The 17,459-nt window shown below is 37.9% G+C and overlaps 1 protein-coding gene across 4 annotated transcripts in view; it reads left to right on the top strand.

Annotated features, from left to right (window-relative positions):
- The window catches only part of ZNF148 (zinc finger protein 148), a 36,080-nt gene that overhangs the window by 14,085 nt on the left and 4,536 nt on the right, over positions 1–17,459 (top strand). For 2 of the 4 annotated variants that reach the window (XM_074548825.1, XM_074548826.1), the window contains 4 exons: positions 6,953–7,298; positions 8,500–8,625; positions 11,669–11,792; positions 12,455–12,538. In XM_074548825.1, the coding sequence (XP_074404926.1) occupies positions 6,969–7,298; positions 8,500–8,625; positions 11,669–11,792; positions 12,455–12,538 (664 nt within the window). In that variant the 5' untranslated portion in view covers positions 6,953–6,968. The remainder of the gene's footprint in view (positions 1–6,952; positions 7,299–8,499; positions 8,626–11,668; positions 11,793–12,454; positions 12,539–17,459) is intronic. The other 2 variants (XM_074548828.1, XM_074548827.1) reach the window with 2 other exon arrangements.

The raw sequence follows: 17,459 nt of genomic DNA, 5'->3' as shown, positions 1-17,459 counted from the left end.
TTTAGAAATTTGGCTATTTAGAAAGGTTTTACTTATCTGCCAGTAAACTGCTCTGATTATAAAGGGGTTGACTTTTTAATTCATAATAAACCTTTCCAAGGTGAATTACACTATTCCATTAAACAGGGAAGGAAAAAAATTCTGTACTAGAATGAGAATGTTCATTTAAGGAGTTTTATAGATTTATGTACACTATATTAATTTAAGCTTACAGTTTAGCACAAATAATTAGAGCATGATCATGAAGATTAGCCCTAAGAAACTGAGGTGTTTCCCCAGATTGCCTTTTGAAAACTTTATTCTGTGTGCATTTTGCACAAGTAACCTTTATATGTTCTGTAGTTTGAGCTCTGCATGTACTCCTTCCAAAAGCTCTTGAAGCAAGGCTGTGGGAGGAGTGCTCAGGTACACGTTCTGTAGCTTCAGATATTTGCTCATCAGGGACTTTGCCTTGTCTTTAATGAAAACGCACTTCCCAAAATGTGGAGCTAAAATAATGTCATCAGGCTACTCCCAGTGTAAGGTTACCCTGAAACCATTTAATACCCTGGGCTGAGCACAGTGTCAGCTTTTGTGAGGGGAATCTTGGAGGTAGTTTTCAGCAGAACAGTATCAGATTGCTAAGGGCAAGTTAGAATTGCTGTTGTGCATCCTGGCTCTTGTGTTTGGGTTGTTATATCTTAGAAAACATGGTCAAAGAGAGCTTATTGCTAGAGGGAAAGTCATATTTCTGTCTCAAGTCTTTGCTACAGTCCTTCAGAAGGAGCTCAGGTTTAAGCCAGAAGAATAGTTTAACAACTTTAACAATAGAAGAATATTTTAACAACTTTCCTTTCATGTTTCCCTTAGCTTTCTTTCCTTCCTTTTTGCCTTGCAAAAATAGGGAGAAGATAGTATAGGAGACAGGGTGGAGTGGGTTATGGATATAGAAAGCAGCTAATCCTGCTTTTTAACACTTAAAAGGAGTGGTAGAAGTTCTGGAACACCAAAGACTTTCTGCAGGACAATGTTTACAAATACAAAAATCCATCTTACTTTTAAAGAAAAAGCAAAAACATTAATTCTGTTCTACAAATAGATACTAAACTGCAGATGATTTTCATTTTTTGTCTCTGCTGTTAATCCTTAAACATGTTTTCTTTTATCCTCTGTCATAAATAGTCTTTTAAATCCTACAGAATTCGTGTTTCTGCACATACGGATTTTATTTTTAAAGTGAACCCAATTAGTATCTCTAAGTACTTGCTCATTAAATTAAATAATGCCTTACTTCATGCTTAAGAAAAGAAGGGAGAGGATAGAATAACCCTTACCATTAATCAAAGTGGAGAACAAGAGCTGGACCAGGGGTAAACTCTGATGGCTTACAAATATTGTTGCTTTCCTTTAGGGTCTCTGTTCTCATCTACCTCATAGCAGCCACCATCCCAGCAGACTTTTTGAATCAATGAATGTTTTCTCTTGATGGTATTTTTATTTTTGATTCTGAATTGAAATGCTGCCACACTTTTCATGCAGCATGTTTTCATTGAAGCAGTTGTTTCTTTAGTTAGGAATATTGTCTTTACTGCTCACTCTCCAGCTCAGAGCAGAAGTGTTTGGAAAGCTGATGTCAGGGCTGCAGAAAGGAATGGTTGTGCAGAAAGGAGTGGTTGTGCAGAACAGAATGGTTGTGCAGAAAGGAATGGTTGTGCAGAAAGGAATGGTTGTGCAGAAAGGAGTGGTTGTGCAGAACAGAATGGTTGTGCAGAAAGGAGTGGTTGTGCAGAAAGGAGTGGTTGTGCAGAAAGGAGTGGTTGTGCAGAAAGGAATGGTTGTGCAGAACAGAATGGTTGTGCAGAACAGAATGGTTGTGCAGAAAGGAATGGTTGTGCAGAAAGGAGTGGTTGTGCAGAACAGAATGGTTGTGCAGAAAGGAGTGGTTGTGCAGAAAGGAGTGGTTGTGCAGAAAGGAGTGGTTGTGCAGAAAGGAGTGGTTGTGCAGCGCAGCCGAGGCGCTGGCGGAGCAGCGGTTCTGAGTGAAGCGATGTGTGTCGCTGGCTGGGGATGCACTGCAGGCAGCTGGGGAGCACCCTGTGGAAACAGGAGGTGCTGGCAGGCTCCTGTGAGACCTCTTCTGGGCAGTCCTTCCCCTTCCTCTCTCTCATCCCCGGGGAGCTCTGCCTGTAGATGTCTCTTGTGAGATGCTTTGCCTGCAGTAAATGCATGGAGAACCTCTATCAAGCAAAACGTATTCTTGAAAGGTTTTGTTGACAGCTCTTTTTCTGTCAGTTTATAGAGGAACTATATACTCTAAGAAAAATCAAGATATTACTTGGTGCAGCTTAATAGACCTTCTGAAATTCCATGAAAAATATCTCTGCAATAGGAATAACAATGTCTTATGCCAAGAAATTTGCTTGTGTGTGTGTATGTGGTTTGCATTTTTGTAGCTTCCCTAGAGATAATCTCTAAGTAAGTTGATCTTTATTTCACAAATACATCTTGCACTTAAAAATATATTTAATCTTTGCAGGTTGGTAAAGTGTTCTTGTTTGAATGCTTTTAACTAACATTTCTTTATCACACTGTCATTCTTCCAAGAACACTTCTCATCTTCAATTTAAATGATAGGACTCCTTTTATTTGAGCCGAAAGGTGTCACTTGACAAATTACAAGTGTTTTACTGAATTAATTGCATTTGGGATGCTTCTTACTTGGATTAATAGCCTGTTTTTGTTTGTGGTTCTTTGTTTTAAAACATTACCTATTTGTTTTAAAACATCACCTGCAAGTCATGTAACTTATATTGTTTTTCATCACTTCTCATATGCAGCCTAACACTGTAAGTTCTCACTATTTTTCTTTGAAAAGCCAGGTGTTTGAAAGCCTGATTAATAACCAGTGCACTTACTGCACCACTTCTGATATGACTCAAGATCATGGCTGGAAGACAACTTGAGGGCTCTCAGTTGCATGACTCTGCTAAACCTGCTAGTCAGGGTGAGAAAGAAACTTTCCATATCCGTTGGGACTGTGGGAGCCAGCCAGACCCGTGAACACCAGCCCACAGCTGGCCTGTCCTCTGGGATGCTGCTGTATCTCGCCAGCTGTCCCAAGGTTTGGCATGTCAGGAGTCTTCCTGCCTCTGCTGCTGAGAGCAGCAGCCTCTTCTCTGTGGTTCACTCAGCTTCTTAGCCTGCCTAACTTCCTGCCAGGAAGTAGCTTTAAATCCAGGATTTCCGCAGTTCCTACCTAATTTCAGAGTGATGTGGCAGTATCATCCTCCATGTGGAACAACCTTCTGTGCTGTTCTTGCCAGTGGCCTGAGCAGACAGATTAGGGCCACCATGTTCTCACACTTGATGCTGTTTGTTCTCCCTTGAATGTGTTTCAGCATCCTGAGTTCTTGTATTCTCATACCTGTCCACGTCATTCCTTTGGAGAATCTGCACTGACCTGGTGCTGTCATATTTCTGTAGTGTGGAACAAAAGCATAGTGAATGACAGTCTGTGTGAGATGTACCCTGAGTTTGGATTGAGCTCAGATAAAGGCTGAAATGACTAGATACATCTGTTTTATTTTCTTTGAAGTCTGTCTTTCAAGCTGGATATTTAGAGTGCTCCACCAAAAGAACCAGTCTCAGCTTTAGGTCTTTTGCACCATCTTTTACCAAATCTTAAGAATTTCACTTCTGTCTCACCTTTCTCCCTTGGCACAGGATATTCTAAACCAAAAAGATGATAAATTAATCCTCACTTTCTTCTTTTATGATGTTGTTGCAAGACCTGTGGGAGATCTGCATTGGTGGGAAGAATACAGCCTTAGTGCTGTGCCAGGTTTTGTTTGTTTGTTTGTGTTATTGCTGAGAAACTATCAGTTTGGTTTCCCAGTTACATCTGAAAAATACTTCATGGATTATATAATGTCTGCAAGTGGCTGTATGGCATATCAGACCTACATTTTCCCTTGAAGACATCTCATTTTCTTACTGTAAATGGATTAATGTGAGAGGCAGTCTGTCACATAGCACTACCTGAGCTCACTCAAGGCATTAAGAAATTGTTGTCTTTATTTGAAGACAGATACTGAGAAAGTCGAAAGCATTATTTCAAACTTGTGTTAGAATTGCAGGAGAACAAAAAGGGACAAATCACAAACATAAATGTGCTGAACAGAATTTTTCCATGTTCTTCTCCTGTCATGAGTGGTTTTAGTCCCTAAAATGAACTTGTTATGTAGGAAGGAAGAACGCTAAAAAGATTGATGACACTCTCATATATAAAGACATGTAGCTTGGTGACTCTGTCCTCCTGATTTCCAGCAGAGCAAGGCTTACTAAAAATAATAAAAAAAGTATTTGCCTGAAAAGCCTCTTCCTTTGGTGAGCTTCTTACATATTTGAAACTGAGAGGGGTCAGACCATCCTGGCTGTCAGCCTTTCTATGATGTATTCGGAAGTTTAGAACCTCTCATGGTACAAAGTAGGGACTAATGTTCTTTCACTTTTGAGTTATAAAACATGACTTGCCACCAGGATGTGTGAATTGGCTTTTTTACTTTATTTGTTGTGGTCTGTGGTGAGGTTGTTTTCTTTTTCTTTTTTTTTTTTTAAGAAGTTGAGTTGATTTTGATTTTACTTTCAGAATCTTAAGAACCAATAGTAATATTTGAAACAAAGGACAATGCAGGAGAAACTCATGAGAGTTTTCAGCTCTTTCAGCTGGTGGTTCCATTCCTACCAAGTAATCTAGGATCTCACCCAAAAAGAAACCACTGTTTATTTTGTAAACTTGATGTAGTTTGATATAGAGGAAACTTCACAAATGTGTAGATACACTGAGAGTTTTTGAAATATATTCCTGGAAAAGAAAATTATTTAGAAAGTGATGAAATGGATGAAACTGAATATGGAAATCTAGACACTTCATGTACATTTGTTTGATGGAGTGTTTTTGCATGTTGGCAGCCTGTTGGACTGGCAGAGGGCTGTTGTGCAATTCTGCAGTGATGGCCCTGCTGTTCTTAGGCAGAGACCCGATTTCTGTGGACATCACCTGCAGAGAGACCTGATTTCTTTGGTTATGAATAGTCATTGTGAGCTGCAGGGGAGGCAGCAAAGCCTCTGACTTGAGACTTGAATGGAGAATGGATCCTTTCTCCATGCTGCAGTCTCAGGGGGATGGAATTTGAAGCTGGTGTGTAGCAATGTACATATGTGTGTACATCACAGCTGTATCCTAACTCTGAGTGCTTCAGAATGAAAGGTGCTGCTGCTGTTGTGATCTAGCAGTGTACCCACATCACACCTGTATCCTCACTCTGAGTGCATCAAAATCAAAGGTGCTGCTGCTGTTGTGGTGCTGCCCAAGGTCCCACGTGGTGCTGTGGCTGGGCCTGCTGTGTGCTGTCCAGCTGCCCTGTGCCTCTGCTCCCACCCCTGTGTCTGCTGTGGCCTGTGTGTGTTTTGCCTCTGCTCTCTGCCTCTGGGAACATAGAGGGATGGAGGAAGGATGTCTGTCTGTCTGTCTCTCTGTCCGTTGGTGTGTCTGTCTCAAGGAGCACTGAGGAGTTGGTAGTAGGGATTATGGGCCTGGGGAATAGGGTGAAGGAGACTGACTGCTCTGACTGCACATCCAGTGTGCCAAGGAGGAGTCCTAGAACTATCTTGCATATATATTGATTAGTAGAATGAGAAGGCTGCCACTTCCAGCTTCACAAAAGCCTCCTGCTCTGTGCTAAAAACTAATTAATCATGTCATGATACTTTATGGAATATTGTGAATTGTATTGCTTTTCATGTTTGGAATTTATATTTCCTCACTAATGCTCCTGCTCACTGTGAATGTCTTTTATGAACAGCTTTGACCTCTCTATAGTCTTTATTTGATGTATAGCTTTAGCTACAAAGTTATATTTTCGTGGAATCACGGAATAGTTTGGGTTGGAAGAGACTTTAAAGGCGTCCAGTCCAACCCCCAGCAATGAGCAGGGACATCTTCACTTAGATCAGTTTGCTCAGTCCCATCCAACCTGGCCTTGAATGTTTCCTGGAGGGGGTATACACCACCTCTCTGGGCACCTTGTGCCAGTGTTTCAGCACTCTCATTGTAACAATATTCTTCCTTATATTGAGTCTAAATTGACCATCTCTGGGTTCAAAACCATTACCTGTTGTCCTGTTTCAACGGGCTCTGCTAAAAAGTTCCTTCTCCACCTTAAAAGCTCCCTTTTAAGTAATGAAAGGCTGCAATCAGTTCTCCTCAGAGCCTTCTTTTTCTCTCATCCTGTTGGCATAGCAGAGATGTTCTAGCCCTTTGATCATTTTCCTTTCCTCCCCTGGACTTGCTCCAGCATATCCATGTCCTTTTTATGTTGTGGCCCCAGAGCTGGATGTAACCCTGCAGGTGGGGTCACAGGAGAGTGGAGTGGAGGGGCAGAATCACCTCCCTCAGCTGCTGCTTTGGATGCAGCCCAGTTTTCTCTCACTTGTGGATATTAAGATATTCCAGGAGCAACAGTGCCCTGGGGTAACAGCGGTGGAAGGGCACTGGAAGGACAAGGAAGTAGGAAGAACAGGACCAGTATGAAAGAGGTGTTTGTAAAAGACAGTCAAAATGGAAAAAGAGAACAGAGCAAAGAGGGCATACAAAAAAAAATTAAAAGTTTTCTAAGGAATGAGAAGGAGGAATTAGCCATCATTTAATTACCATACTTTTGCCAGAAGTCAGGAGCATGATTTGAAACCTTTTATTGGAAAGTGTTCTGTTGTGTGCACACAGATGTGCAAAAGGAGAGTCTTTTGACATTCTTTGAAGATATCCAACTCTTGGTTCTTACTCAGTATCAATTTTAGGACTGCATGTGTGTTTGTTGAGTACTGACTTCAGTTCTTATAAAATGTTTTTAAGTAAAAAATTTTAAGCGAGCGCACCAATTGTAGATGTTTACTATTAAAACTTTCTTTGTAGGTAATTGCACTTAAGAATGAACATTGAAGACAAGCTGGGAGGATTATTTCTTAAATGTGGTGGCATAGACCAGATGCAGTCATCCAGGGCTATGGTAGGGATGGGTGCAGTATCTGACCAGTCTGGAGTATCGCGAGAACGGCAAGAGGCAGTGCTTCAAGATCGGACTATGCCGCACCAAGAAATTCTTGCAACAGATGAAGTGTTACAGGAAAGTGAACTTCGACAGCAAGAGATGATTTCACATGATGAACTCATGGTCCATGAGGAGACGGTAAAAAATGATGATGAAATGGATGCACAAGATAGACTTCCTCAAGGGCTGCAGTATGCTGTTAATGTCCCTGTAAGCAATTTCTTTGTGAAATATTGGAGAGATTACTAGGAAGCTTGATCTGGTAGTCTAATCCTACTCTGGCAAGAATCTATTAATTGCTTGTTTGGATTTTGATTATCAAAATATTTATGTCATTTGCCTCTGGCTGTGGATAAATTTTGCCAATTAAGTATAATCTTTAAGTATCTGTTTTATAAATATTTTATAAGCAGGCTGTTACCATAGAACTAAAGTGTTAAAATGTGCTCCTTTAAGGATATTTAATGTTCAGGGGTAACTGCAAAGCGGAATAAATAGCGTTATTAGAAGGTGCATACTGTTTATGCTGTTGATAGTACTGTTTAGTTGCTTTTGCTATAGGAAGCATCTTGTATGTTTTTAAGGTATGTGGACGCTTAGCAATTGCATTCACACTGCAGGTTGGACTGTGACACTTCATACATGACCATAAATATGCCCCTCCACGGAATCTCATAGAAGGCATACCTTGGCTTTCCCAGAGAGCATAGAGATGACTTCCTTTGGAAAACAGAGCATCTGTCTGTAATGCAGCACACCATCACTGTTACCCTTCAAACATAACGAACAGTCACCAGGACTATAAAAGTAGAGAGCCTTACACATGAAGAATAATCTTCAGAAACACAGCACTGTTAAAACACTACTCTGTTAGCTGTAGATCAGGTGGCTCAGGTGTTAGAAAAATGTGAGAGTATCATGGTCTTCATTAAAGTTCACATTAGATTGAGATTTTTAATTTTTTTTTTTCAAAAACTTCATTGGAACTGGTCTTGTTTTTTTTTTTCTCTTAAAAATACTTCTGTATTAAATATATAATAAACTATTCCGTTAAATCTTACATTGACAACAGCACGGACTAAAGTAAAATAGGTATGAAAATCTGAATGGTTTTACAGATGGAAGTGATTTTAATATATGAACTGATCTCAAAATCACCACAGGTCAGGAAAAAAGACCTTGGGAGATGAATGAAAGGATACATCAAAATGTTACTGAGGAAATTAACTGTGCCCTTTTTATTTAAGATACATATTAATTCTTTCACTTAAATTTCTGAAAGAGTGAAGCCAGAAGATAATTCCCTTAGGAAAAGGTTTTCTGTTTCAGCAGTTTGTCATCTTCTAAAATTGAAAAATTGCTTTTCTGTAGTGAGAACCTTACCTGAAACTGGCACTTGGTATCTTAACAGATCAGTGTAAAGCAAGAAATTACCTTTACTGATGCATCTGAACAACAGAAACGAGACAAAAAACAAATACGAGAGCCAGTAGATTTGCAGAAAAAGAAGAAAAGAAAACAGCGTTCACCAGCAAAAGTAAGACATTGATTTGGCAAAACCAAGATTAAAAGGACCTGAAGATTTGGTTGACTATGACTAATTTCATTAGCATTTGAACTAGTTAGGCTGGAAATTGTTTGTTTGCTCAGTAAAGATGCAGTTCTGAAGTTCACCAGAGACCCAAAACAAAACTGATATAACAGTGTTTTTCTTTGAACTCCTTTTAGCAACATGAACTCTTGACATATTTTAACATCTGTCTCTCCAGGCAGTTCTCTCTCCAAATATTTTTTTTAAATTATGAGTCAGTAGCTTTGTAGACCATTTATAAATCATTACTCTGTATCTATCTAATAATAGTTGTGCTTTTCTGTGAGCCTGATAATTCTATATGCTTCATGCATAGTAGTTAAAAGTTTTTAAAAAGAAAACTAAAATGGTAGTTTTGAAAATTCTAAAAAGCTTACTAATATATAAAAAATAATTTACTGGTAGGGAAAATTCCTGTGGTCATAATCATCTTCATATATGTATTTATTTATATCAAAAGGTTCTTACCCTAGGTGCTGGTTTGTTACTTAAAAATTTGTTTTGTAGATCCATTCATGAGGACTATGTATCCCTGTATGTCTGAAAACAGTTTTCTTCTGTTGAGAAGCACTTCAGATAAAACCAGAATCATTTCACCTCATGAGGTAGCAGTGTTACATCTTGTAGTAATTCCCCAAATCAGTATTAATCTTCAGACTTAAAATAGAACATATGCAGGCTGCTCTGATAGAAGTAAATCAGTTATATGTTATCACACAGCAGCATTAAAATAAACCTACTCAGAAATCAACCCAGACTGTTTGTACATTAAATGAAAACTCACTGTAATACAAAGAAAATCTCCCAAACCTTCTTTTTGTTGCCCTGGGAGCAGGACCTTCCAGTCCTCCTCAAAGCACTGTCAAATAAGGTTGCACCTGTAGTATTCTTGGAAAGCTGAGAAATTGCTTCAGATTGGGTGTGGAAGCAAGTTCCAAATGCTGTGCATTTTTTTCTCACTTCTCCCTTTGAGAGAAGAAGGAGATCTAGGTTGAGTACATCCAGAGATCACTTCCATGGAAACATGGCAAGGTAGAAGAGGCGTGTGCCCCTCTTTCTACAGACATATACTTGCATGCTTCCTTTTTATCTCCCAGTCTGCCAGGATTAGTCTTTTGAGATGACAAAAGATTGAAAAATGATCAGGAGAATTGTTAAACAGGTTCTTTTTCAGTTTCTCTTCCCCTTTTTCAGACCTGTCAGAGTAGAAAGGCAGAGTAGAAAAAAGCTGAAGGACTGACCTAGGTGAGAACCTACTGCAGTTTCAGTCTTTCCAGAGTAGTGGGGTAGATTTTCCATCCAGACAAGCAGCTGGAACTCTGACAAATGGAAGTCAGTTAACATTCTGAAACGTTCTAAATTCTGTTTTCTATCAATGCAGTGGTCAGGTAAGGAGGAAGCCATCAGGTGTCATGACTCCTGTGTCCTGTTCCCTCTGCCACGCAGACACACACACGTGCACACACGGACACACACGCACGCGCACACACTCACACGCACAAGCTTTTTTGTTGCTTTGGTTAGGGAAGCTGCTCTGACAAACTAACTCTCATCATTTAACAGGTGGTAGATTAAGTAGAAGAGCCCAGGTTTAGGATAACCATGAAATTAAGTGTATTTTCTGCACAATTATTATAAAATTTCAATATAATATATGAAAAGCATTTCATAACATGTATTTAAATTTGTTTTAAAGACGCAGTCGGCTTCATCAGCTGAGTAATGTTACAGAACAGAGTCTTTACAATTGTCTCTCTCTGTGACTGGAGCTGTAACACACCAATCTTACAAACGTATGAATGTGCTTGTCCTTCAGAGTGAATGCACAAGAATTTGCTAGTCTGAGACTTTCACCCTTGTTTTGACACAGGAGAATTAAAAATTAAGTAGATCCTACAGTATTTGCTGCTATTTCAGAGATACTGTTTCAGTTATTGACTCTCTCTTTCTCATCACTGTCATTATCATAAAACCTAAAATGCTGTAGCTAATCAAACTGCAGATGTGTTTTCCCAGCATACTTTTATTTTTTTTAATAACAAGGGACTAAACTGTATTATTTAAGGTTCCTTAAGCTCTTCTTTATAGTTGTGTTTGCAATTAAGCAAGATTTTATAAATGTAATTTGTTTACTGATTTGCTTATTCTCTTGCCAGAGATAGTAAAGATTTTGGGTTTTGGTTTAGTTTTCGATTTTTATTCTTTTTGACGAATTAGAGAAAGCCTGTGATTAGCTTTATTGAATAAAGTAGATGTGGTGCATTTTTAAAATTTAAGTTTTTTAAATTTTATATGAAAATAGCGGCTTTGTTTGACAGCAAAGCAATTGAGTATGGCAAGTTGAAGTCATCAAGGAGATGCTTTAATGTGTATATTAAGTGAGCAATACTCTATTGAGTGAAAAACCTGAAAGGGGAGAAGAATAATACTGTTCTCTTGGTTGTTTGGCTTTGGGATTTTGTTTTTTTTAAATACAGTTTTACCTTTGAGACTACTGGTTTTATATAGATGTAGATAATATATATGACTATTCTGGCTAAGCTTTAATGACTTTTAGCAAACATTTAGAGTTGTGATTTGATATAAAGAATTTAACCATTCGCTTTTTCTTTAAAATACGATTGTCCATGGTTTAGTGCCCAGGAGTGGTTTGATTACTTTGCATCCTTTCCAACAGACGGACAAAATAAACAGTAGTGTATAAAGTGACTCAGCTGTGCCTAGGGAAGCTCTAAGCTGATTTTCCATGAGCTGCCTTTGTCTCTGTCCTGTTGAAATATCTCTTAATGCACAACGAGACACGAGTTGGATTGGACTGCAATTGGAAATGTGTATTAGAAGCTTAACGCATAGTTTTGTAGAAATTAGCATTGTTTTACCTGAAATATTTACATTTTCTGCATCGAAAAAATTAATGTTTTTTTTTTTGTAGTTAATAAGACATCTTTAGAGGGTAGTGTGAGAACAAATTTTACTCTTTTTAAAATAGATCCTTACAATAAATGAGGATGGATCACTTGGTCTGAAAACCCACAAATCTCATGTTTGTGAGCATTGCAATGCTGCCTTTAGAACCAACTACCATTTACAGAGACATGTCTTCATTCATACAGGTACTGCTTGACTTCAAATTTGTCTTTTCTACTATATAAAGAGTTGTTTACTTATGTTAAAAATGTTTTCAGCTCTATGCGAATTTCAGTTTTAAGAGTGTAGCTAACTTGGCATCTAAGCTTAGAGATTCCATGCACCAAAGTGTCAAAAGAATATCAGAAAAAAAAATCAACATATATTTAATAAACTGAAGAGCTAACTGTTTACAAGGTTTCTTTTCTTCCTTTATCAGAAAGTAATGGGTTGACTTGTAGCCTAAGTGCCAAAAATTGACCCCTTTGTAAAATGTGCTGCGGCTGCTTATTTGTCTGATGAGGTATCTCTGTGTTTGGAGAAGTGAAAAAGGTACTTACTGTTATAATAGCTTGCCAGTATCCTGAATGCAGTCTATGCCAGCATCCTGATTGATCTTGCACTTGAGGAAATTACAGCCATTCCAGATCACTCTTCCGTGCTAGTCTTAATGTGACTCTTAGGATCATGGAGAGAGCTCTGCAGTTCATGTACCTAGTAAGGCAAATGTTTTTTGGTGTCAGGGTATTTTTGGAATTCGCTCAGATGCTGGTGTTTTTAATAGACATTTTAATATTCCTCAAAAATAGTTATCAGAAACAACAGTGTGTAGTTATTAACTTATGGATGTGGAATTATATTGTTCAAGGTGAAAAACCATTTCAGTGCAGTCAGTGCGACATGCGTTTCATACAGAAGTACCTGCTACAGAGGCATGAGAAGATTCATACTGGTGAGTATAGTGCCTTGAGTATCTTTACTGGCGTGCTTGAAAACTGTTTCCCCACTCAGGCAAGGTTTCTGGTAATAAATATGCAGCCAAAAACCCTGTCGTAGTTTGTTTTAATTTAAAACATGTTACAAAGTTATAAAGCTTTTTAAAAGAAACTAGTTTTGTGCTTTCAAGTTGTTCCACTTTCCTTTGGCTGTAAAATGAGTATGAAGTCCAGTAAGCGGATCTGAAAGTAGTTTTCTATAAATAACCCCAGAGCAGCAAATCCTGAAGTTTGTACATTCATAAAAGTCAAAGTTCGTTAAGCAGTTCTGTCTTTTGTTGTATCAAGTTAATTCAGACAAGGGGGACTTCCAAATTACATTTCCATAGATTTATTTGTTTGTTTGTCTGTTTGTTTGTATTTGAATTTGATGGAAAAGTGCCAGGACTAAAATGGCCAAAATGCCTAACCCCAAAGGTATTAGTATCAGCTTTTCTTTTCACTTTTTTTTCTTCTTTTAGGTTTAATTCAGAACTGTTCTAAAAAGAAGAGTCTTAGTTTAAAAATATGCAGTATAGGTCAAATGAGGCCCGAAGCTTTAAACCAAAGCAAGTTAAAGTTTATATATGTTTATTTTTTTTACCTTGTTGCACCACACAGAACCACATTCTTTAACAGGTTTGGTTTCATTGGGTTTTTGGCATTTTGGTGCATGGCCTTTCAATCCCTCTTTAAATATTTTGTAATATGGTCCCTTTTGGACTAGATGCCAATTTCTCAGCCTCTTTTTCAGAAAAGCAGAGCTGGTGAATGTGCACAGTGTTTCTTGGCTGTAGCATTTAAATGGATATGAAAGCTACTAACATGCAGTGCAGTGTGTGCATGTGTAAGGGTTGAGAGGGAGAAAAAACTCTGCAAAATGAATTTTCAGAGCAGTGTACAGGGAGTTACATGCACAAATGCCCTGTTGTTTATGGGATTTTTGTATCCTAGGTTGCCATGAGTCCAGACTAAGTAGGTTTCCTTCAGCCAGTCAGCCACAGAAGAGTCTTCCATTCTTCTGTCCAGTGTCTTTGTTCTGCTCCTAGTCTTTCCTCTGGCTCTGAATTGGTGAACCATGCTGCCTCCACTTTGTGTAGATACTTATTCTGAAAAGAATGCTCATTCAGTCTCTTCCATCTATCTGCCCTCCAGCCCCTCTCAAAAAGGCAAAAATTTGAGTGCAGTCTTCACATTTTTTAGAAGATTTTTCTTTTTTTTTTTTTTTCAAATGAGGATTATTCCCTGTACGTGGCTTTGAAAATGAGAGTCTGGGCAATATTGTTAATTAACACTTGACTGCAAATATTTTATAAATTGATTTAATTATCTTTTAAAATTTAGCTTCTTGCCCTAGTGAGAAATCTGTGTTGATTGTAAGTTTTGGAGGGAGGGGGGTGGATGTGGTGGGGTTGTAGGTTTTTACGCCAGCTCTTACATATGCTAGTCTTTGTTTAGCAGAGAAAAAGGTACCATTTAACTAATTAACCATATCTGACTTTTTTTAGATAACTATGTTTCCTCCTTTCCTCAGCATCCTGAGCTATAGTTTGGTTGTTTCTCAGAAAATAGAAGATGGTTTAAATTGTATTTAAATTGTTGAATCATGGATATTTTCCTAGGTGACAGCTAGTAATGATTAGGAGAAAACATTTAAAACCCAGCTTCTAGGAGTGGCAGAATTTTTTCTGAAGGCTGTTTAGTTAACAAGGTTAAGCTAGAGTTTAATTTTTGGCTTCACCCAGTTATAGTATAGCTAATTGGCACTCTGCATACCTGTCTGTGCTTTCACCTCTATGTGACAGTGTTCACCACTGGCCCTTAGCTGTTTGTGTAGTCCCTGTGTTGTTCAGGGCTGCATAACTAAATCCATCCAGAAAAACTAATTTTCAACTTGATTCTCTAATGAGAAGGTGAGCAGTGGGTCTGTGTTTTACTTTGATGAAAATAAAGTTTGTATTATTCATACTTTTTTAAAAAAATGTTTCTTAACTTTATTCAATACTTTTTTATTTTGCATTTTTATCTCCATGAATGACCACTTTTAGCACCAGCTTTTGGACAGTGTTCAAAATGCTGATGTGGAACAGGAAAGCTCTTACTCTTTTAAAGATTTTCATCAAATTTTCTAGTTTATTTTAAACCATTCAAAGAGAGCAGTAACAGGTAGAAGCCCCATTTTGTGCCTGTTACAAGCCCCCAATTTACAGGTGCCTCAGCTATTTCCAGTCTGATTTGACTTTAATTCTCTGAACCACTCCTTCAAAGGAAGTGTTGTGAGGGAGTTAGGAAGCAATCAATGAACAGCCTTAGCCTGTGTAAATAATTAAACAGTTGCATCTAAAAGCGGACATTGCATTAATACAAAATTTGCTTATAATTGTGTGTAGAGGAGGGCAGCAGTGTTGGAACCCTGCTGCTAAACTTGTCCCTTATGATACAGAAAATTGCTATTTTAGTTGTAAGAGAGGGAAAAGTCACTGGTATGCAAATATTTTCCATATACGAGGTTAGAGAAGATGCTGAATGTTCTGGTTTTTTTTTCTTTCAAATATGTCTGCTTACTTTTTGGTTAGAGATGTTTCTATATACCTTACCCACTCATGTGTTCATGTGTCCTAATTGTGTATGCCACCCTACTTTCCATTTAAAACACAAAAACTAAGATTACATTAAAAAAAATAAAGCACCATTGGGGCTAATAATTCAAGTGCTTTCTTATTCAGTCATGCTGCTTTTTTATAGCCTTCTTTAGTATTTTATAATTTGTTTTTTGTCTGTTTAGACTTTAAAATGCCTGGCTTTATAATTGTTACAGCCTTCATACACATAATATTTGTACTACACTGGATGAGTAGTTCTATTGCTTGGTTTTAATAGATTGCGAACATAGACACAACACATGAGCTGTTTTCATAAACAATGCATGAATTGTTGTATTGTATTTTTAAATTTTGAGGGTTTTTAACACATCTGATTCTTTCCCAATGACCAAGACATTTCAGAAAAATGTGCCCTGGATTCTCCCTGCATTATCAAAAGGCTGTTATTAATGTTCTCCTCCATTTGCAATAGATCCTGTCTGAAAAGTACAACAAAATTGGGGAAGGCATCTGAAGTTTTAGGCTTCTGCTAGGATGAAATTATTATTGAAAGCCTATCTTCATATTAATTTTTAATCTTTTCCTAAAATTATCTTCCATATGAAGATTAAAGCCAAAATTAAATATGGTGTCAGTTTCACAAAGGTTTTCTTAATCTTACTTTCAGAGTGTTCTGGAATTCTACTGAAAAATATGATTTTCTGTACTGTGCTGAGTTAACTCCAGGGCAGTGTCCCCAAATTCTTCTCCCTGTTAAGGCATGGCCAGCAGTGCATTTGTGTGTGCCCTGAAAGTCTCCAAAATAGCTGGTGACTGTAATCCACCTAAAATCCACAGGCCCCTGTTTAAGCCTTCAGATGGGGATAGGTGGCTGCAGAGGCTTCTGCCAGCAAGTAATCAGCTTGGGTAGGAAAATGTTAAGGAGCTCAGTGTGCATTCACTTACAGAAATGAGTGTAAGGCTGCAGGTAAGTGTGTTAATGAAGAGTTGAGCATTTCCTGGGATTGCAGGATGGCTCCTTAGAGGGCTGTTCAAGGCCAGAACAGGACTCAGCTCTCTTGCTTTAAGGCTCAGGATAGTTTTCTGCCTAAACAGCCTCTCCATTCTCTAAAATAAATCTAAGGTAGTATGAAAGCAAGCTTTGAAACTATGTAAGGAGAGTTGTTTGAAGGTGCAATTAAAAAAAACCCCACAAAGCAGAATAGTGGAGCAAAGGGAAAGAAAACAGTAAGTAGAAAGGACTAAGTAGTAGTCTTCAGGAATGCAAGATTCCCATGTATCAAACAAGAGCAATGAGGTCTAAATGTCCTGCCTCAGCATCCTGAAAGTGGAAGGCAAGGATTGGAATTTGATTCAGAAAGAACCTCCAGGTTCATTCTTCATGTTTGTAAGTGAAGAAATAGGCCAGAGGGGAGGATTTGCTTATAGGCAGGATGAGGGGGAATGATATAATAAGTGTTTATAACTTACAAGGGATGTTGAAAAAAGTGCAAAATTTTATGGTGCTTATTAATAAGCAAGAAATGATAAAGTTCTCTAAGTCAAGTGAAAGAAGAGATGTAGAATGCTAAGGTTGTGAGCCTGTGGAAAAAGAACTGATGGAAGCTGAGAGATCTGAGGAGAGGAGATAATTTGATTTAGGAGAGAATAAATTGGAATAATTTCATCTGAGAAAGGGATTGGCTGAGAAGCCACATAGAGAGGTAAGAATTAATAATTGGAAATAGGACATAGACTTACAAAGAGAGAGATTTAGAAGTTGCTTGGAATTAAGGAAGTTGAAACTCTGGGCATTAGTGATCTGACTAGGAGCACATATGTGTGTGATACAGATATTTTCCATTCTATTCTCCATAAATACTGGAACCTTATTTTCAGGTACTGTATTCCCATTTGAAGAAGGATGTGGATAAATTTCTCTGTTGGAAATGGAAAATACAAGCATTTCTCTAAATGGAAAATACAAACTCTGTCAACATTTTAAATAATAAAATCTATTAATTTAAAGTTTTAAACTTCAACAATTAGTTGTTGGTAATTCAGCAGTTCATAATATAATTGGTAAGAATAAAACTACTTCAGAAAATAGCAATAGTCTGCATATTTCTGGAAACAAGACATAAATGGTTCATATCCCAAAAATCAGTGCAGTGCAGTACACAGAACAAAGAGACAGATGCTGCCAAGACAATCCCTGACCTCTATGTCAGTCCAAAAGATTTCATAGTAAATACTAAAAGGAGACATCTCTGTTGTTCAGGGTGAGTTCTAGTAAATAATGGTGAACTTCTATAAA

The sequence above is a fragment of the Zonotrichia albicollis genome, chromosome 10, assembly GCF_047830755.1.
Source record: "Zonotrichia albicollis isolate bZonAlb1 chromosome 10, bZonAlb1.hap1, whole genome shotgun sequence".
Lineage (NCBI taxonomy): Eukaryota > Metazoa > Chordata > Aves > Passeriformes > Passerellidae > Zonotrichia > Zonotrichia albicollis.
Note: the sequence above shows the minus strand (reverse complement) of the source record. Positions and strands in the feature narration are given on the sequence as shown.